The sequence below is a fragment of the Cygnus olor genome, chromosome 3 (genome assembly GCF_009769625.2).
Source record: "Cygnus olor isolate bCygOlo1 chromosome 3, bCygOlo1.pri.v2, whole genome shotgun sequence".
NCBI classification, from domain to species: domain Eukaryota; kingdom Metazoa; phylum Chordata; class Aves; order Anseriformes; family Anatidae; genus Cygnus; species Cygnus olor.
In genome coordinates, this window is record NC_049171.1 from 39,274,221 (window position 1) to 39,297,079 (window position 22,859).

The following is a 22,859-nucleotide window of genomic DNA, read 5'->3' on the forward strand; positions in this document are numbered from 1 at the left end:
TTGAATTAGAGAATCTTTAGAAAATCCTTCAGTCTGGATTAAAAAATTTCCATTGCTAATAAGGCCATCAAAACTTCAGTAAACTGCTTAAGTGATTAATGACATCATTAAAAAAATACACCCTATTTCTAGGCTGAACTTCTTTGGCTTTGACTTGAAACAAATGTATCTAGCCACATATTCTCCATTAATAAGACATCAGCTGTCAAATACTCCCAATTTTGCTATTTCTAAGATTACATTTGAGCTATTTTGGTCTCTCCTTTTTCATTTAGTATTAACAGAACATCATCTTCAAATTTGGGAAGGTAAGAGTACAAAAGCCTTCTTAAAAGCAGAAAACTTTGCAGGAGTCCAGAAAGTATTACTACAGAAAGTTATTTTCTTCAGGAAACAGCCAAGTCTGACAAACATACAGCCTGACAAACGAAGCTGTTCTTCCTGGAATCCAGGACATAAACCTTCAAGCTCCCAAAAAACGTTATGTGGTTTGTCACTGGGGCAGAGACAAGAGTAAGACTGAGAGCTTATACCCAGAAATGTTTGAGACCCGACACAGAGAAAGATGAATGTTTAAATGTGACGTAAATCAGAACTATGAGTGAGAAAAAAACCCCTACTTGTACAAAATCATGTGCTAACTCACTGTTATCTAATGAGTTAGTACACAGAAATATAAACAACCAGCAAAAGTTAAAGCAATCATGAAACCACCAAGCTGCTGATGTCTTGGTCTGGAGAGAATTTGCAAACCTGGTGCCCTGAAGGCATTCTTGCGTACCTGAGCTATTTTTGTTTTTTTCTGCTGAAATTTGCAAAGGCGCAATATCCGTGTCCCCGACTGGTCGCTGAACTGTTCGTGGAAGGGGTGCAGCAGCTGAACAGTCTCTCCAAAGCTTTAGAGAAAAAAGTTATAGGGTGAAACCAGTACTTGCATTCTGCTCTAAAAATCTTAAAGAAAAGCGTGTATATTGAAAATAAACTCACCTATACACAGCAATTTGTCCCACTTCTAGAAGAGTCAGTGCATTCCCAATGACTGCCAGGGATTCATACGCAAGCTATTAAAGAAGGAAGTTAAATCAAAAATGGGGTACTACAAGTTTTTCCTCACAGTTCAGTATTCAATATGAAATATGAAAAATGTTACTGAAATTATTTTTCACTATCTAGTAAAATAAATGAAGAGGCTACCTATCTTTTTTTTTTCCTGTTATATTTGTAAGGTAGTCATTGACATAAAAACACACTAATTCTATTTGAGGACTTTTGCTGACTAACTTAGACAGCGATACCACTTTAGGCAGGCTAGGGAAATAAAGACTGAAGAAAACGTGCATTTTTCATAAAGGCCTACATGAGAGCTATGACAAAGTAATACTTAATCCCCCCATGAACTACATAGCTAAGAAAACTACAAAAATAATTTTCCAGTGGATATGCAGACCTCTATCTAATCAGTTTAGTTTTAGCAACAAATCTTAAGAGGCTGAAATCACAAGAATTCAAGCCCATGGACCAGAAAAATAACTGCCCTAGAATCACCAGCCAGCTTTCCAACAGCCACCACCTTCTGCATGAAACAGGTGAGCCGCCGACATATGCATCAGCCAGGGATAGTTTCTTCATAGTCCTTCCAAAGTGCCTTTTTTTTTTTTTTTTTAAATGTTTTTACCTGTTTAGAATGATTGTCTATCATACTTGAGGAATCATCAATAGCCAAGCAAATCTGGTACTGTCGTTTACTGGGCTTGGTCCTTCGCAACCAGATCTTATCCTTCCGGAACTGACTGGCAATATAGGGAATCACTTTGCGCATGTTCAATCTTTTCCCTGTTCTGTAGTCTCCTCTGAAAGTTAAGAGAGAAAAATACATAGTTACATGGTTTATCAATAAAATACCTCATTCCAGAGATCCTGACCTCTGCAGCGTATGCAGCAAAATACTTAAAATATTTTAGGGAAATAAGTAAAATAAGTATATAAGAATTACTATTTCTGAATATCTGTATTTAGGTATAAATAAAAATAAAAATAAAATAAAATGCCCATATTTCTAATACAAGATCGATGTTCTGTGCTCTTAAAAAGTTCTTAAACCTAGGTACCTAAAATGGAAGACCTTGCATTTAGACCCCTCCAGTTTGAAATAACATTATAAGCATTTTGACATTTAACATAATCTGTGACTCAACAGCATTTCACAGGTTTAAGTTGGTTTGATCAGCAGTTGCACAGGAGAAAAAAAGATAGGAGGCAATATCCTCAGGATAAGTACTTACCACTACATCACATTTGTGTTTCATAAAATAACCTGAAGTTCCAATACGGAAGTAAAATTAATGCATTTGCGAATCGGAATAATTGCTACAAAGTAAGAACTTTAACTGTAGAGATATAAAATACCTCCCAAGACAGGCATTTAAAGAAACTTTAGAAAGACCCAACTTACTTCAACTTGGCTGCCTGAGTGGGTTCCAGTATGAGCCGTAGCTGTTCACAAAGCTGCTGTGACAGAGGAGCTGTCAGTACTAAATACCTCTGCCACAACTGGGCTGCTTCCTTCTCCTAAAACATCATACATCACAGAAAAAAATAAAAAGCGAATTATGTAAAAAGTTGGGAAGCACTGCCTGAAAGAGAAAACAAACCTCTGCGTACCAAGGAGGAGTTAGTATCAGCTGAAACTATACAGGGGTCTTGTAAGCACTCTACAAACGTAAGGACAACAATTTGCTTTCGAATAAGAATGTTCCCTGCTGCTACAAAACTGCAATGTACAACGATTGTTCCTCTAGGAACTTGGGCACTGCTGTTGATACAGGAAAACCTTGCAGTGGCTACCATCTGGTAGTTCGTATTGCATGAAGGCAAGCCATGGGCATGAGGTGCTTGGGGACATGCTTTAGTGGTAGACTTGGTACTGTTACATGATGGCTGGACGGATGATCTTATGGGTCTTTTCCAACCTAAATGATTCTATGATAAAGGTTCTCTCTCAGCCCTCACAAATAACATTACTTACATAAATTATAATTCAGCAATATGATTAAGTCTTTACACTGGCAATTTCATCCAGGAATGACTTCCAAATATGGCTTATTATTTGTGACTAGGACAGTCAGAGCAAGTATCTACCACCGGATTCTGGTTCTCTTGCTCAAACTCCCCCACTGCAACTGAGGAAGGCAGCTTGTGTTAATCATAATTTTGTGAAAGCTGCATCCAGCACTTAACTGCAGGTGACAACTCAAAATGGAATGAGCTTGGCAGGGCCAAGAAAAACGTTTTTAATGATGCAAGTTTTAGAAGTCGTTACCAGCGGAGTAACTTTGTGCAAATAGCACACAGCATGTTCAAAACAAGATCTGAAACATTACCCTGCTTTAAGAACACTGTTGTTTTGTTTTATTAGATAATAAGTTAAACATAACAACAAAACCCAGCATTTAAATCACACAATTTTGAATGTTTAGATTCCAGCCTGCTTGACTTCCTCAACACTTCAGCAGTAAAACAAGGTAAAATAATGAATGGTAGGATTCTTAAGACAGAGTTGACACTAAAATGAGACCACTAACCTCCTCTGGAGTTCCAGGCTGCTGTGTTTGCCAAGCTTCCAACTGCCTTTCAAGCTCCTTTCTCAGCTCTTCAGGATCTCTAATGATGTGCTAGAAGTGCAGTTACAAGATTTATGAGACAGTAAAGTAAGTTCATGTATCTGCTGGTCCCCAAACCTTAGCAAACTATAAAAAAGGAAACGTGCATTGTTCTTATTCCTTTAGACACAAAAACACCTGAAAGATTTGAATGAAAAATTCATTCTAAATCTCATTTTTTGTTAGCTTCCATGTACATGAAGTATAAATACCCTCCCCCAATACCTACCTATAAACAAAGCTAGGCACTTCTATACAGACATTGAAAATACTCAAGTACAGAACCACAAGACAATTTGAATGAACTATCCTGCCAAACACCAGATCTAATGTCAGTATAATGGAGATCAAACTATTTTATACTATGTAGCATTATCATCTTCCAAAATAAAATATTCTTCAGTTAATTACAGTTTTTAAAAAAAATCATCATTCAAACCACTTCAAAAGGCTTGAATGACAGCTTCCTCTTAACATGCCAGCACATACTGTTTGATAAGCCATTCTGTTAAAGGATACCTAAGCTGTATTACATTTCTCCAACTTTTATTGTAATTTCAGCGGCTTCTGTTTCTTACTTTCAAAACCATGACTTAGACAAGCAGACGTATATGGTCTGCATAACCCACAGGTTTACTGGGTTAAGAAAAATAAGCCTGTGAATGCAAATTCAACAGTATCAATAACTTAAATCCTTCAGAAGCAGCAACAATCCCACTTGTCACCTACTGCAGGTTTAAGGAAGGGAGGAAGAATGTACATGCAGGGGGCTTCTTCCCTCTCCTGCTGAAAGATGAGATTTGCACTTTTCCCCCAGCAATGTTTCTCCTTTACTCTTTAAGTGATGCTGCAACAGCTCCCCCTCCTGTTTCAGGTTCTGCATGTCAACTGAAAAAGAGCACCCTTCTATTCTGACAGAACAACACACTTGCATTCAGCAGCCTCTTCCCAAAGGGCTATCATTTCACATTTAGCATGAAGGTAGAAATATCAGGTCTAGCTGGCACACGATGTGTATAGGAACAACCTTCTATGGTGTGCGTAGAAACAGTAAGATACTTCCCTCGAAGTACTCCAGACACACTATTATGAGCGTGAACATTCAGTACTTCTAAAAATCAGACACTGGAAGTATTAATTCTTCATCAACTGGTTATACACCGCCAACTGCTTCTACGCCATAACCCTATGATAAAATGTGCTTTTCACAGCTACCAGTACCAATTGGAAAACAGTGTTATACTAAGATCTAGGATGAAGATCTAGGCTATAACATTATATTTTTTAATTCCAAAGCTCATAAAAGGCTTGCAAATGTTCTAGAATGTTTGCAATTAGCTTTAAGGAAGCAGTGTGTTGCCAATGATGAAAATGAAGTTAATTTTTTGTCCACAGTGGTATTTTAAGGTCACTGATACATAGCTGTCTCATCATTCTGAACCCTTTTTTTTTTAATCTTAAGGTCACACACCCTTACCTATTGCTTTTCTGCTCCACTCAAACATTTTATCAGGAGATTCATCTGGGCAAAACAGCTCTCGACAGTTACAAACAAAAGGTTTCTTTTCAGGAGTGAGGATGGGATCTCACTACTAAGGATGCGGAGGAATTTCCATTTTAAATGCATCATTCAGCTGCATATACAACAGTTGGTATTGTGTTACTTTTCATTTGCTATTAAAGAAAAGCACACTACTGAGTTACCTGAATCAATGTAATTCTAAACGTCGGCGTTCACAGAGCGTCATTAACTCAGGTCAATGAAAGCAGACAGTTTCTGTGGTTGTAAGGAGATGCATTAGGTATCATACCTGGGAAGTATCCATCAAAAACTGATGGGCTGTATGTATGGTAGACTCCTTGCTTCTCTCCGGCTTCTCTTCAGTCACTTTTGGTAACTTTTCTGTTGTAGGGTCACTAACATCTTCAGAGTCAAAGTTCTGGATCTCAGGCTCCACTTCACCTAGTCCTACAATCACAAATTGTGGGTCACACAATACAGCAATTGATATTGCATCTCGACTCTTTTCAAAGTCTCTCACAATGTTTTGTAATGCTCAGGCATTATTTTTTAAGGGAGGTGCACAAATGTTGAGACAGTTCTACGAACAGAGTGAATACAAGGCCTTGCAACTCAGAGAACAAACTATTTTGCAAAACGAACCAAGTGTTGGTGAACAAATCTTTAATGCTTGAAAATTCCATCAGTGATGTACATTTTTCAACCTACACGTCCTCTCTGACCAAGTGACAGGAAGAATAAAACAATTTGAGAACATTCAAAGTGATCATTTAGAAGATAACAGCAATCTTATCTCATCTTTTACTCTCTGCTTTAGTAATGGAACAATTTCCTGTAAATCAGAATTCAATTTACAAATAAAGGACTGGACTAAAGAGTTCCTTTTATTTTTGTTTCTACTATACTACAGTGTTAAACAACTAATTTTTTTTATTTTTTAAGAATTATTCTAAGAACAAAGCATGACTTGCTTACAAGACTGAAGTGTTTCAGTACACACTGTTCGAAAATTACATGGAAAAACAGACTGCTTACACGTATGCCTGTACCATAAATTTCTTATTAGATTTAAGTGAAGAGATTAAACCTGAAGAGAGTGGGAGAAGAAAAGGCGAATTCAGGCTGGTAAAACTCATCTTCTCTCTCCAGCCAGCTTTTGTGTTGTTTGATATGAAAACCATTCAAACTTCCAGGCTATAGTTTCATTTACTTAAATTCACCAAAATTAAACTTGCGTGAGGCAGCCCAGTTTTATTTTATTTTCCACTTATGAAAGAAAGTAGTGAGACAATGACACTTCAGTGCTATGTCACCTGGTATTGTTCAGTCCTCAACTTCCTGATGTTTTATCCAAAGTTACAAATAAAAAAAGTTGAGTTACGTGGTGCTGACGCTGGTGTCACTGGAGTATCTATTGTTATACACCAGTTCATTGTGTTTAAGACTGTGGAAAAACGCTTGGTTTTCACTTCTTCAAAGAAATTCATAAACTTGAAAGAACGCAGCAAACCACTGTCACTTAACCGATTTAGAAAAAAAGGCTAATGCTGGCTACCAGGCCGGAGTAAAAATACCACTGCAGAAAAATCAACTGATAGCAGTTTTAATCTTAGAGAATGTATCCACTACACGCAAATGTAAATACCTACACACATATTTAGACGTTCACATTTTTGTGTGTTTATAATGGTATTAGGTTAACATACCAGGGTTTTTAGAGGCAGTAGACTTCATTTCTGGCTTCAGCTCCTCTGTGTCTACTGCTGTGAGATCCTCGTTGTTCTGCATTTCTGTTTCCATAGCTGCATCTTCAGAATCTCCCTCTTCGTTTTCGTTTAGAGGCAAAATAGGTTTCTCCTGCTCCTTGCTAGCCACATCTGTACGAAGGCAACAAGACTCATTAAGGAAGGAAAGGAAGGAAAAAGAAGTGTGACATAGAAAAGTGACAAAAAAACTACTGCACTTTGAGGCCATTGCATCTAAGTTTTACTGAACTTCACAACAGATCTATCGTCTCAAAACATTTATCTTTCACTGTGCTGTGCCATATTGTGTCAATGAGCTATTGCTCTGGAAATCTGAAGAATAAAGCAAACTAATTACTTTAATAGAAAATAATTTAATTAAAGTCAGTTTAGAGGAGTACTTTTGAAGAGTCACCAATTTGTTTGATACAGAATAAAGAACCTGTTGCATTAACCTATGTATTTTGAACATGTGGTAGCAATGTGGGCCTCAAAATAAATGAAATGAGATGAATGAAATGACAGAAGATTTTAAATAGGTTTAACAAACTAAAATCCAATTTTTATGAGTGAATGCAGTATGTTCAAACATGTTATCTGTACCTGATTACCAAAGACAGCATTCATTGTAACGAAATAGTGCTATGTCTTGCAAAGCAAGAATGTTAAATGTGACCATCAAAAAAACAAAACCACCCAAAAGACTACAGTAACTATGAGCTTTGGGACTTGATTCTGGAATGACAACTCTTTACACTCAGAAATACCACTGTACCATACGTCTGTGCATCATAGCATTCAGAGCCTTCTTTAATATGTTCAAATGCATCAGCCTCCTCCACGTTTTGTTTAGGTTGAGTTGTATTCTGCTTTGCTTCACTGCTGGATTCTATGGTTCTCAGTCGCTTGTGGATACGTTCGTTGTGATCTCCCATGGAGCGCTCATTGTCTGCCTGACCAGGTTTCCTCTTGAAACTCTGAAAAAAAGAAAAATTAACACCATGAACTTGAAGTGAGGTGCAGACTAACACAGATTAGAACATGAGTTCTAACAAGGAGAAACAGAACTGCATATTTGCTGGTTAATATTAAGTGATTCAAATTAGGTACAAAGCTTAAAAAAAGATAAAAGAAAAAGAAAAATAAATAATGATTTAAAAAAAGAACAAGAAGAACCTGTGTATTCTTTCTGCTTTGCTTTTCAGAAGCCATCCGGGCCATGCGTGTAGATTCATGGCCTTCTGATTGATTTGCACTTGCAGCTCCACTTCCATATTCCTGAGACACACAAAAAATTGAAACTGTAACTGAAAAAGCATTTAGCAACTATTACAGACAAATTTTAAAAATTAAACTGAAATGCTGTGGAACCTTCTTGTGCTAATGAAGAATGGCTCAGAACTGCAAATACTGGCAGACAAGACAGTCCTGCAGACCAAGAACTAGCCTAAACCTACCACACACTTCACTGCTAGGAAGGTGTCTTCATTTTTTTAGGTGAATTTCTAAATAGTGTTCCAAAATTGCATCTTAGACACTTCTTAAAATATGGCAGCAGTTCTTTGATTGTAGCTTAAAAACATACAGGTCCAGCATTTCCTAAACAGACGCTTCCACATAGCTTACCTCTTTGGATTGGTCTTTTTCTGAAGCCTCCCCAGCTAGTTCTACAGCACTGTCACTCTGCAGGTTTTCTTGCCCAGTCTGCCCTTGTGTTTCGTGCTCCATTCTTTCCTCAGACTCAGGAATCTGCTCATCCGTCTCTGGATTATCTTTGTCCTCCTCTGCCTGATATAAGATCAGTTTATTTTAACATTCTAAAAAGCATGGGGAAGCAGAAGGCTGAGGAGGTAACGGGAATACGGGTAGCAGAAATATACCAGATAAATAGTAAGCAGATCTGTCGTCTTCATAAAAATTCTTACTAACTTCCCACCACAATATCAAGTTTGTCTCAAATTAACAGAAGACAATGAAGTCTCGGGGAAAAAAAAAAAAAAAAAAAGGCTTTTATTTATTACTCTGTACCTGAGGTTGAAGGCCTTGGTCAGCAGCAGGGATTCCCTTCTCTTTCTCCTCTTCAGCAGATTGATTTTTTTCCTCATCAGGTGGTTGCGACTCTTCCTCTTCTGCTTCCTCAGTGTTCTCAGTATTTCCTTCTTGTTCATCAGCATCTTTCTCCCCTTCATCTTCCTTTTCCTCTTTATCTTCAGAAATGCCTTCTTCAGCAGGTTCTGCATCCTGATCACCTTTTTCTGCCTCACCAGTATCCTCTTCATTCTGATCTTCTGTATTCTCTGCCTCATTTAAGTCAGCAGGTTTCTCATCTATTTCAAAAGTATTCTCTTCTGCATTAAAAAATCAGAAACATATACAAAACTTTCAGTGAAATACAGAGACCGTGAATATTAGTGATATAAACAGAACAAACCTACGCAACCTATCAGAAAAATCTTACAGAAAAAATACTGAGAATTCTGTACATAGAATCTATGGTTTTCAATAGCAGGTAATTTCTTTAAGCGTCACAATTAGTTTGTAGCTGACAACACAAGAGGATGCATTTTAATCTAACATACTTGATGGTCAGTTGATTTTAAGTGCAAATTCTTCTAAATGTCACGGAAAAAAAACACAAAAACAACTGAAAAAAGAAACAAGAAGCTTCTAGAATAAATTAGGATGTATCACTTGGCTAACATCTGAAAATATGCTCCACAGTGTGCACTAAAGGCAAGTAAAGAAAAATGCTGTAATGTTGACTTCTAGCCTGATATTTTGATATGCAGAACTGAAATTGCAGCTTCTTGTTATACAGAATTCTACCACCATCTCTCTTCTCTTTATAGAGAAGAAAAGCTCATTATCTGACTCTTCCTCCACTATTTCCACTTGGCTTTCATCTGGGAATCCGTAGAGAGATTTTCAGCTGTACCTTCACCTTCTTTCTCCTCATCATCACTCTTCTCATCATTCTCCAGGTTCAAGTCATCAGGAAGGTCCAAAGGTTCAACTTCAGGCTGCTTTTCTTGCTGACCATGATAAGGATCTACTTCATTCTCATCATACTCACGCTGTAACCAAAAGAATGAGGAAAAAAATAACAGGTATATGATAAGTGGGAGGAAAGGCAAAGATGAGAAATAAGCCACAAGTGAATTCTCTAGTACACAAAAATACTGAATACAGTATTACGCTTTGATCAATTAAAAATGAATTTTCAATGATACATATCCACATGCATAAATAGCAGAAAAGACTAATTTTTGCAACTGCATCTACACAAACCGGTACTTCTTCAAAACAGCATCATGTGTTCATAGTATTTTCCTAGATGAAAGACTCTGAACAGAATCTACACTCTTGCACATGGAAAATGCACTCTTGCACACTATGCAGAATCTTCAGACATACTATAGTCAGGTTTTTAGGATGAGTCCCACTGACTTCAGATGCTTCTGTTGCTACACACAACAGAACAAGGACTTTCTAGCTTTGTCCATCAAAACATCAGTTCAGAGTAAAGCCTTTCTTGGCAGCCATTACACATTCTGATTAGTTCAAACAAAAATTCTTTTGAATCATGCATCAGAAAATATACACATAATGAACTCCTTTTTTTTCATTTTTTACTCCAAAATGAACTAACTTTTCTGAATGTATTAAATATCTTCACCATTACATAAAAAACATTTCAAATTCTCAGGAATGCATGACGTGAGCAACAGTTTATCAGCAAGACATTCTATGTAGTCTAAGTCATTTTTACCTCATCAATTTGTTCATGGATTTTCTCTTTGTTTTCGTTGTCCTCTGCTTGATCCTCTTTTTCTTCATCCTTGGGAGGCTGTTTTTTATTATCTTTGGATCCTGAACCCAAATTGTCATCTTTTGCAACAAGTTCGGAATCCTCCTATTAACCAACAAATCCAGAAGAAACTCATTATTCTACCTGCTTCTCAAAGTCTGAATAACAAGACACCAACTGCTACAAGAAAAAAGACACTAAACACTAAATAATTTAGGATATACTCAAATTATGCCCTTCCAAGACCAAAGAGTCTGGTATGTAAGGGAGTTCCTGGTCTAGCTCATCTCAAGAGTTTAATTCCTTTGATATTCTTCTTCTCCCTTTTCTCTTTACCTCATCCATTCCTGGTCCAGTTTCTTCTGTTTTACTATTGGCATCATCATCATCATCATCATCTTCATCTCCCCAGAGCCTCTCATCCAGCTTATCATCAGCTTCAGCATTATCAAGATTTCCCATTTGCTTATCCAGCTCCTCCTCTTCCTCCTCATCAGATTTTTCATCATTTTCTGTGTACAGTTCAGAACGTGTCTCAGTACAGAGAAGATAAAGCTAACAAACAGCCACACTAACACCTTAAATTCATCAACCTATGCATTTAGCGATGCAGAAAAAGAAACACATGCACCAACACCCAGAAGAGCAGGGGCCTAGTTACACAGTTCAGGGTGCTCTCTCTTGGACAGACAGACACACACACCAGTGTCTCTCTCAAACTAACAAGTGTCAGGTGTTAAATATGGATGATTTAATCTATCCAATCCTTATCTTCTCCCTCCTCCATTTTCCAAATGTTTGGCATTACTGGGAGAGGAAAGATCCATTCTATTAGTTTTAAAACGTCTGTTCTTTACTGATGACTTTATTCTTGGCACTTTGTCATGAGTTTTTTGAGTAGGTTAATGCTACTGTAATTTCTAAGTCACATTAGTTGCAGATGTTCTAAGTGTTCCCTTCTGAAGTGATAGAACTTGGGTGAATAGCAAGTTGAAAAAATAGCATTTGGTATTTTTTTTTTTTATTGCTTGTAAGTTAGTAATAGCTTTCTTAGCCACATTTCGAAGTTAACTACAGACACATTCTCTTTTGTAAGTGTTCTGTTGATCTTCAACAGCTCCACAAAGTCAGTGACTAATTTTTTTAAAATGCATCTATGGGTCACCTTACAACAGGAAGAAGGAACCAACTCCCTTTGTTCCAAAACCACCACAGTGACAGAAGAGAAAATATTTAATTTGTCAACTTCTTAAGATTCATATACAAATGGCACTACTACTCTTTTTTGTTGAACACTGACTTTCCAGCATATGCTTCAATATATAAAAGTATCAACCATTATTGGATCGATCTATTACATTTCTTATAAGTTTGCCTTTGTGTAAGCACCAAACCTTTTTCTTCCTGTTCTCCATCATGCATTTTTCCTTCAAAGTCCTCTGACATTTCAATTGCATTGTCTTCTCCTTCAATGTCTGGCTTAGAATCTTGATCCTCTTTTTCCTTCTCTTTGTCCTTTTGAAAAGAGTCTTCTATCTGAATTGTTGGTAAAACCAGAAGTTACAACAGACCTTGCCTATATATTAAATCTTAAAGCACGACAACAAGATTTTTAGGTTGATATACGAACATAAAAGTCAACCTAAATGGGAGACTAAAAGCAATTTCATTTTCTTTACCTGAAGCATCTAATACATTTCACTGCTTCTTAACATGGATCTCAAGTACTTTTTTGTGTTCAATAAAGCCGGGTTAAAGTAAAAATTATCGTATCTGTTCAAGAGAAGGAACTATCCCGTTAGTCGGAACCCCTTAAAAATATCAACTGGTAGCCTAACTATAACCTCATGTAAGGTTATTTGAACTACCTTCTGGTCATTTTAGAGCCAGCTCTTCATTTCTTATATGCAATTACTAATATTAAAAGTAAATCATAATATGTGTAAACTGAATTAAGCCTCTAAAGGTCAACTCAGAGCCAGATGGGTCAACCACCTTGTGCCCCTTATCAGCATTCTAAATTCAGCATGACTTCACAGAAAGCCACCACAGGAATGTTTCATTAACTCTAACTAGACCTTCTCAGCCTGAAGGTCCAGGTAAACTCATATTAATCCCCCTATACAGCTTCTGCAAGTAAGCTGTCTCTCCACGCAAGCACGTCATTGTTTCCAGTCAAGCCATACACAAATGACTTAAAGCTTTGTATTTTTTTCCTTTACTCTACATATTCCTCCCCAAAATCCCTCAGACTTACAACAATATGTTCAGTAACATGCCCAAACCAGTCTCCAATATTGACATGAAGTCAATATAAACTACTGTTTATTCCTTAACTGTGGAGCAGTTAAGAATGTTGCTCAAGAAAGAGGTGCTAGTGAAACAAAACAAATATTTGCAAGTAACTGGAAACAGCCTTTGTTTAGCATATATTTGATTTAATCTCGATTTTACTTACTCTCCCCCCCCATTCTCCCACCACCAAAAAACTTGCCTGATCTTCACTTTCTATTTTGTCGCTCACATCCTTCTTGCCTTCCCCATCTCCAATACCACCCTCCTCATAATCATGAAACTGTGTTGCTCCTTCTCCAGCTTCATCTTCAAGTAATTCTTTTGGCAGACAAAACCCCTACAAAGGCAAACAGAAACTCAAGACATTCTGTAGTAGTAAGTAGACTTAGTTGATATTTAAAGACTTGTGTATAAATTAAATATATGCTTACCATATATATAGTTATCTATAAAAACCTACCTTTTGGGCAAGCTCTGTAAAAATGCTAGTTAGAACAGAAAGCAACTTTCCAGTACTCCGGTGAGAAGCCAGTGAAACAGTGAGGTAGAACAGGATAAGCTCTGAATATTTGCAAAGCATGGGCTTTAGACGCACCAGCAAATAGCAGGACTGGTTGAAGAACTGCAGTTAAAAAAAACAAAGACCAGCTGTCAAACATGACTACATACATACTGAGGCACACCTCAGAGAGGGTGACAATAGATTCTTAAAACAGATGCTCAAACCAGAAATATCAGTAAGCACATTTAAATACAACCTATAAAGTTCCCAGAGCTTTTTCCAGCTTTCACATTTCACAAAAACTAAAACTTCTCCTTCTTACTAAAGCAACATCTGGCTTTTGCACTACAGAAGAAAACTACATTTGGCTACGATCTCTCACATGCTTCTAGCTCTAAGGTACTGGGCAATAAGAAGCAACGCACGTTTAATCAGCAAAGTTGACAATTCCCAGTTACTGAGACCCTTAAGCCAAAAACTCTTGAGAAGAACAAGTTACCTTATGTTTATCTGAGGTGTAATCTTCCCCGTAAGATTTCAGACTCTTCATGAGTTCTGAAACTGCTAAAGTTACTTTCTGCACATGCAAGGAATCCAAATCAGCAGAGATATCTTCATCCAAAAGCTTAGTTAAATGTCCCGGTTTAATCACGTCAAATGAAGCTGCGTCCTCTTTGACTGAAAAATAAAAGAAAAAAGAGATGGAAATAAAATCTGACATTCTGAAGTGTCATACTAAGCAATCTAGAAATATCCATCCTATCTGTTAATATGGTTAACTATTATAATGATGATTTCCTTGACACCTCTGGTAGACATATGGCTCCAGAATTTTTAGGTTTGCGGAGTGTAAACCTTCTTACTTTCCCTTGACTAAGTTAACAAACTTACCATTTTCCTCTGGAGATTTTTCTTCCTCTTTTTCATCTTTTGGTTTTCTCTCTACCAAACACTGGATGGCATACAGAACAACGTGGATAACAGTTTCCACTTGTGCTGAGAAGTGCTCCACAAACTCTTCAGTGGACTCTTTATTTCCTTTTGAACCGTAACACAGACAGTTTTACATAGAAACACATTAAATTACTGGTTCATATATTTCCTTTGTGCAAGAAAAATGACAAGCACTATGAAGTTTTTGCTTTAATAATATGTCCTTACTAATCCTGACTTACAGATATGATTAAAATCTGTCAGCAACAGTGACTAACAGAGAAAAAGCATTATTGCACAATATAAATTTGGACTGAATTTTCTAAATTTGTTTTTCATTAAGTGTTTCTGGATATCCAGATGAACATGGCAATGAGCAATAAATAAGCCATCTTCTGCAATAACCAAACTAATGAATTCTTTCTATCTTTATCTAAATTACAAAATTGGCAGAGGATTGTCCTTACCACTGCAGTCTGACATGGAAGCAAGAAGCTGTGTCCTCCAAGTTGTGAAGTCTGCAGATGCATTATTAACTTCCTCTTGTATATACTTTAGGCTCTTGATTAGGGCCATCTGATTTGCAGCTTGCCTGCCCTCCCCATTTGGATGAAAGAGGGACTCTACATCTTGTAACTGAGCCGAGACTTTCAGTAGACAGCTCATAGCTGAAGTGCAAACTTCAAAATCTCTCCTGCAACAAGATACACCATAATACTGATAGAAGAAAGAACACCTCAGATTAAGATTAAACCTCGTTTCTTCTCTTTCACTTTTTGTCCGTACTTTTTTTTTTTAATAGGCAGCCTACAGGCCTCTTTTAAAATACAAATTTATTCGACAAATTTACATTCGAAATTCACATCATTAACTAACTACAGATCCAAGGGGAATGAAATCCCAAGAGACCAAAGACAACCTTAGAAGCTAAGATGGACCCATTTTTTGCTGACTGGTCAGAGGAGTGGGAGAAAACATATATACATTTGTTTAAAAAGTCAAACACCACAGTTCAAAAAAAAGGGGGGATAGAAACAAGCTTCAAGAGCATCTGAAAAGTACCTTTTAAACCATGCAAAGGCAAACACTTTTAAGATGACACTACACATCTTACATGAATATACAAAATACAGAAATTCAGTTCATGCAGACGTAGAACTCACCAGGAATAAAACAAGGTCTCACGTGACTGTTGTCTTATTTTGTCCACTTCTGTCTTCATTTCCTTTACATGGGTCAGCATTGTTGTCAATTGTGCGTCTAGCTGCAACCATACCTGATCCTTATTTCGCATCCTGCATCCAGGAGGCAGTTGCTCAGTTGTTACTGGAGACAGGTATTTTAGCTCTGAGGGAATTCGGTCAGGTATTCCCGTAAGAACGTTTCCAAACATCTGTTCAGGTCCTGAGCTCTGAGAAACATCTGCTTTGACATCTGTCCTTTCACTGTCACTGCACTTCATCAGCTCTTCTTTTGGGCAGCATTGTATAAACCAAGACAGCTCCTCAAGAACCATCACACACTGCATGGAAAGGTGCTGCAGTGTGTCAGTCCAGTGTTGAACACTGTCTTGAGGAGGAAATGCTACATTATATTCTCTGTCAGCACTCAGCCTAGAGTCCATCTCTTGTATGCAGCTCAGGAGGTTCCTGGTTAAGACGAAAAAAGGAAAGAAAATTACTTTAACCCCACAACTGAGTTTTACGTTATGCCTCCCTTTCAAAGGCTCAACCTTCTGACTAAGTTCATAAAAGCTCCAGATAATATGAACCCTGAGAAGTCAAACTTCTTTGAAAAGCTAAAATTATAATCTTTAAAAAAAAAGTTTAGCTACCGATTTTTTCTCTCCACTGAATGTTTGAGTCTTCCTGGAAACAGGGCTTTGTGAGATTTCTCAGAATTAAATCATACATTTCAGTAATCCTTAGATTCCTGGTCTGACAAACGCTGTTATTTTTCCTCCACTATACAAGCAAACTAGATTCTAGCACACCCTTATTCTCTCAGGGTATAAGAGACACAGTTCCTAACAAATGATTAATCTGATCTGCAGTGAGAATCCTAAAGATTAGCATTTTAGAAATTTTACTATTCCTGCAAACGCAAAGCTGGTGTGATGATTTTTTTTTAGTGTTTTTTTTTTTTTTTTTTTTTCCACAAAGGAACTAAGTCTCTGACAACTTCAAAAAGTTTTACAGCACAGACATGCGTAACAGTGGAGTTTGCAACAAAACTTGCAAGGGCTAAATCCCATCAAGTAAGAAAGACTTCCTATACACCCTTCCCTTTCACCGTTTCAACACAACACAATTATGTTGTGTTTAACACAGTATTAATTATTTCTAGAATTTTTCTTCTTAGGCTGTTGAGGTTTTTTCATTTTGGCCCAAAGGGCCATTCAGATTATTTATTTTCTCCGAATCAAACCAACAACCTGAATGCAGCCAAAATTAACTTAGGACTATACCAAATGAGAAAGGTTTAAATGAGAGAGGCTTAACAATCTATAGATTCAACAGTGTAATTAATTACAGTATTTCATACGCTTCATGCATGCCTAACTTGGTTTTCCCCAATTATTTTGATTCCAAAGCGCTGGCTGCAAAGACAGGATAAACTTTATTTTTAAAGAGCTTTTCTATCTAGGCTTAATTGAGGGGATAGGAGAGATAGGGAAGTAGAGGGAAGAATTTGATCGTGTTCTACCTTGTCATTTTCCATCTTTCTTGAACTAAATTGCTTACTGTCAATGATTCTATGCTGAACATTTAAATAAAGCTGTAATGGTGTAAAGCAAAATACCTCAGTATAATCCACTGTTCTGTCAACGCAGTAAGAGATTGTCTTTGTCTGACAAGCAACTGCAGGAGGTGTGCCGTGAATCCTTTGCATCGCTCAACACTACCTAATCCAAGATCCTAAAGAAAACAAGTACAGAGAAGTGGGAGGAAAAGGAGAGAACAGTTAGATGAATAAGCAGACTAAGCAACAACAACATCGACTGCGTCTCCATTCCACTTCACTGAGCAGACTGAAAGGTTATGGTTTAAGTGAGCAAGTACTAAAATGCACACAAGGTATAGTTACTATTTTCCACTACCTTCATTCATCTGCTTCTTTCATATATCCACTATACAAATTTAAAATAGTTTCTGCAAACACAGACATATTAAATTGCACTTCCAGTGCAGCAATTCCTAACAGGAATTTAGTTCCAGAAGTCACCTGGAATAAATAAGTAAAATCCAAAGAGGAGATACCAGCTTAAATTTTTAAATCCATGACCACTGCTAAAGCCACTTCCACGATTCATTTTACCAGATTTACTGACAATTACTTTCTCTCTTTTTAACAGACGAACAGATCCTGAATTAAAGTGCAGAATAAATGTTCGCAATAAAAAGCAAAACTGATCACAGTTAGGTTCCACTGTTTATTCCATTACCAGCTGTGACATTTGACAAGATTATATTGTAAAAGACCCAGGGGTGAAGCATAGTGAGAGGAAGAACATCTAGAACAGATTCCCTGTTTCCTGGAATACTGAAAAAGTGGTAGTGATTTGTCAGAACTCATTTGTTCCTCCTAATGATTTTAGACCAATTTCTAAGCAAGGAAACGTTTTGCAACCTTCTGTATTAAACACAGGCTCCAGTTATGGCCACTTATAAATCTGAACAGATTTTTCATGAGCACTACTAAACCTGATTTTGTTCTCCTAACAAGCTTTAATTCAGCATTTCAGAAGTTTCCTTCAGGTACAAAAAGTAGCAATTTGGTATTGGCTGGGATGAGAGACACTGTAAACTGCACAGATTTTTAATTTAACTAAGTAATCTGCTCGTTCAAGTGTTCATTCATAGAACAGGCTTTGAAATGCTTTATTTAATATTGGTTCCCCAAATATTTTGTATCATACTATAGAACATAGTGTTTTCACATTACCCTTTTATTACTAGGAAAGTCCAGTTCAAGCTGGTAATCTAAAATTAGCAGAAGTAGGATTCCTGCTTTTAGTTTTGTGTTTTTACCTTGGCAGGGGCTAACAATGCTATCTGAAGTCTAGAGTGGCGTGCAAGTGAACGATAGAAGTACTTCTGGCATCCATCCCAGGCAGAGGAAACCTCTGTCAGTAACCTGACAAAGCACAAAAAGGTTGGTTTTAGAAAGGTAAATAATTCCAGAGTCTCAGAACACTAGCACCACCAGGTCAGCTCTTCAACCTAAAAAATCTGATTACACTTTGATATTTCGCAGATGCATTGAACTTTCAATTCTTCTTTTATCCCCACAAACATGTAAGTAATAAGTTGTTTGTTTTTTTTAAATAAGCCCTAGGAAAACTTAGCGCGACAATCAAATCTCCATCTCTGAAAATCAGTTTGTGCTAAAGCAGTGATTTTTGATTTTTTTTTTTTAATGCTGCTTAATCGAGCTTGATAGGGAAGCTATTATTTTGGCCTTCATGGAAGATATTATACATTAAGCCCATACATCTGAGGGGGACAGTAACCAGCATCTTCCAGTGACAAAATCAATTGTTGCAGAGAAACATTTGAAAGAACATCTTCCACACAGGCAATTTTTTTTCTAGAAATGCCCACTTTGAAGTCTAAATATGCTATTAGTCACTGATGAAGACAAAACAATTGACTAAGTAATCCCTGTAAACTGCAACTAATCTTTAATAAATCATTACCAGTCTACCTTCTAAGGATATTCACAAAGTGTCCCAAACAAAGTTGAACAGCAAAGGTTTAAATGAATTCACAGAACCAATGAAACCAGTGGCAAAGTTATCGGAAGTGCAAATTTAAAAATAAAAATTTTAAAAAACCTCTCTGTTTTATATGCCAGTACAGTATGTACAGGATTTTCAAACAGAGAAGGGAATGAATCTAAAACCCAAAATGAATCAGAGTCCAGAAATTCCAGTCTAAATCCACATGCAGTAAGTTTTAAGAACTGGAGTTGCAACTCATACAATCTAAGGGTTAAAAATGCTGTATACATACGTGGCATCCAGTTCATTTGTACAATTCACTACAGTTAATGCAGTACGCAAGTCCAGCGGATGTAGGCAGAGTACTTCATGATAGCCTTCTGAGCGGGACCAAAAAAGACCTTTTCGGTATGACAGACCTGGAATGACATTTGAACACATCTTTTTATGCCCTCATCCTTTTACATGAAAAGAAACGTGACTTATTAAGATACAAAGCCTCCGATGTAAGATTTTTTTCCTTATGCTTTCTAATCTTGACAAGCCTTTGAACATTTTCCAAGTTTTCTAACGTAACACATCATAGCTGAACTACCTTCAGGTGAAGAATACAGCTGAAATAAGACATAGACCTGCTTGTATAAAAAGTTGGTGGTGACAGCCAAGAGAGAAAACAAAAAGCCTTGAACCTCTAAGGCATGCTATAGTGTGAAATAAAACCAATGAGGAAAAAGTTACAGATAAATACTTTTTAAATTCAGTCTTCGCACTTGTACTTTAGTTATTTTTAGAACTGGATCAAGCACGTTCATTTCCCTTGAACAAATTAAAACACTCCTTTCAAAGTAACCTAAAAGTAAGCAAAGTCTGTAAGAAAAGTTTATTAGCCATCAAAGTTATGATGCCATTTTTCCAAATGGAATGGAAAATGAGTCGTAAACAGTAACATTTTTAACTTCTCTTGGTCCCATCAGAACACTGAGTTAGGGACCATCACTTCTTGTTTAGATATGAAAAGGATGATGAACGGGGAAGCCAAAGGAGTCATCTGAAATCAAAGGTGGATCCCAGTAAAGAATTCAAGTCCAGTGTATTAATTAAGTCATCACAGTATGGCCTCCCTCCAGCATAAACTTCACAGAGAGTCAGATATTACTCTGATAGCAGTGGGTACAAAAAAAATATCAAGTACAGGACAAGCGTACGTGCCAGAAACCTCCCACTTGAGTACACCTGTGTTAACAGTCATGTAAATACAAAGGGACCTTAAAGTTCCAGTAGCTACTTAGCACACACATCAACTGGTTTAAGTAGCACAAATACTCAAGAAATAAAATCTACCTCTCCGAAAGCATTATATATATATATATATAAATATAAAATTTAAAAAAATAGATGTTTATTTAATACCCTCTGCCCCAAGTGCCATGACACAACCCGTTTGTGTAAGTTTGTTATCAAAATCATGCCTCCTTCTTGGATGCCTTAACTTCCTGTTTCAAAGCTTCTCTCTGCAACCAAGAGGGGGAGAATGAAATTTATATTGACTTTTTTTGCTGTTCTTAGAATCACTGCAGGCCAGAAGCTGTGGCTTCAGTGAGAAGCACTAAAATGTCAAACTCTCTTAAACCCAAAAACAAAAACCCAAAAACAAAACAAAAAAGGCAAAGTTATGGTTAGTTTTCTACCTGTGGCTATGACTTGGGAGAATGCTGTCAGACAACTGTTATGTAACGAGATCGCTTGCTTTTGCTGGTTTCTAAGCTGTTCAGTGACTAAGAACAGTTGATGATATTTTGTATAATCAAATGAAAAGGCAATAGTTAATAGCTTGGGGTAGGTCCTTACCCTTACAACTAGCAATGGCAGCAATGGAGATGAGGCTGCTGAGCAGGGTCTCTCGAATGATCCCCATCAACAGGCCATTCAACCTCCACAGCTCAACAACACCTCTGCCAGTCTGTCAGCTGAGAGATGGGCTCTCATTCAAAGAACCTAGTTTAACTCCAGTTCCGGATAAGGGAATGGGTGCAAGACTACGAGCTTCCCTCTCGTTTCTGAAAGCTGAGCAGTGACTTCTGACTGGAGATAACGCAGATTTCGGGTTCAGAAGAGCAACTGTTTTACATAGAGTGGAATGTATGAAGAAGAGAAGGTATATGAATGGGCTAGCACATTAGACCTCTTAGTCAGAGGAAGGGAAAAAGACTTAAATGCCTCTATGTATTTATTAATAGCTCAATGACTTCAAGGACATAATATTATCATGTATTTACATGTACTGGCAAAAATGTAAAATGCTGAAGAACTTTTAAATCAAGCACATTTCAATTCAGAGCTCACCTGTTTTAGCAAGGCTTTTAAAGAGATCTGACAAAGCCCGTTGCTTCTGCATCTGAATATGCTTGGCCTCTGACTTCTGTTTCTCCTTATCTGCTGTCTGATCAAATGTTAAACTCTGCAGTTCCACTACAGAACCAATGATATCACCTAAAAGGAAGACAGCAGGGAAAGATAAAATATGAAATGTCAATGAACACAAACCAGCCATGGGAATACAGTCTGGGAAGGGAACCGTGCATCTACATTTTTACCCTGATTCCACTCATGTTATAAAGGTCAACTAAGACACAGAAATCACAAGAATACCTAACCTGTGAACTGGTCAAGACTTTCCAGAAGACTTAAGAATGGATTATTTTCTGTAACTGTTGCACACATTTTCTTCATTCTTTTTGTAAGCTTGGGCAGACGGTACTGAAGAGATTCTGTATGAAATGTAACACCATCCTGACATTCTTCCATTAGTGTCTGGTGAGAAAAATGAAAGAAATAGTCCAATTATACACAAATAATTGAGGCTGTCTTATCTGTCCACTAAGTCAGAGTAAATTGCTGCCAAAACAAGGACTAAATTCTGCATTCACCTTAAACCCAACAACTTGCTCATGCGGTCCTCTGAACAGTTCAGCCCAAGCATTTGAGGAAAATCACAATATATGTATGTCAAGCATATATTAACTCTGAAAAAAGCCAAAGAAATCGAAGATGTTGTGGCCCTACTTTTTTAGCTGTTTGTCAAGGCCTCTTTCATAGAGACTACTGCATTTAGGTCAGCTTCCTCCACCTTCCAAAGGCAGGCAGTCACCTTATCCTATATAACTAATACCCTTAAGACATGAGATAAGAACACCACCTCTTACTTTCCACTAAACACAAATTTAACTGCACTGCTAAGGAAACGATGAAAATGGTACACAAATAAAAATGACAAAATTACAGAAGTGATCCCCCAGCATGTCAAAAGCTATTCCTTAGGAAATAGCTAGGATATTTAAGTTTGCATGCGTCTCCCTGCAGTTTCATAAAGTCTTAATTTCTTAAACACGTGAAACCAGCAACCCTGTTAATGATCAGCAACAGGCTTGCAAAAAAAAAATGCACTCCCCCGCCCCCCGACCCAAAACCAAACCCACACTAGATTTGCCTCAGATTTATTTCTCCTTATCCATCTTCCTGACTGTCAGATGACAAAAGCAAAATCAGCCACCCTCCTGCTCTGAAGAAACTTAAAAGCCTTGGAAATGAGAGTAACTGAATATCCCCCCACAAGAAAATCCTGATGAGTTCTGGCTGGTTCCTTGGAATCTATTTCAGGAAAATAACTGACTT

At 37.3% G+C, this 22,859-nt stretch overlaps 1 protein-coding gene across 1 annotated transcript in view; it reads right to left on the reverse strand.

The window, feature by feature from the left end:
* MDN1 (midasin AAA ATPase 1) overlaps window positions 1-22,859 on the reverse strand; it is a 99,056-nt gene that overhangs the window by 4,930 nt on the left and 71,267 nt on the right. Inside the window, 26 exon segments of the mRNA XM_040551200.1 lie at window positions 782-896; window positions 988-1,061; window positions 1,676-1,850; window positions 2,453-2,568; window positions 3,582-3,671; window positions 5,471-5,628; window positions 6,888-7,058; window positions 7,702-7,903; window positions 8,103-8,204; window positions 8,553-8,714; window positions 8,955-9,277; window positions 9,862-10,000; window positions 10,696-10,839; window positions 11,071-11,246; window positions 12,129-12,270; window positions 13,229-13,366; window positions 13,490-13,651; window positions 14,031-14,203; window positions 14,423-14,569; window positions 14,932-15,158; window positions 15,628-16,113; window positions 17,267-17,382; window positions 18,496-18,601; window positions 19,480-19,606; window positions 21,531-21,677; window positions 21,842-21,998. Coding sequence (XP_040407134.1) covers window positions 782-896; window positions 988-1,061; window positions 1,676-1,850; window positions 2,453-2,568; window positions 3,582-3,671; window positions 5,471-5,628; window positions 6,888-7,058; window positions 7,702-7,903; window positions 8,103-8,204; window positions 8,553-8,714; window positions 8,955-9,277; window positions 9,862-10,000; window positions 10,696-10,839; window positions 11,071-11,246; window positions 12,129-12,270; window positions 13,229-13,366; window positions 13,490-13,651; window positions 14,031-14,203; window positions 14,423-14,569; window positions 14,932-15,158; window positions 15,628-16,113; window positions 17,267-17,382; window positions 18,496-18,601; window positions 19,480-19,606; window positions 21,531-21,677; window positions 21,842-21,998 — 4,275 coding nt within the window.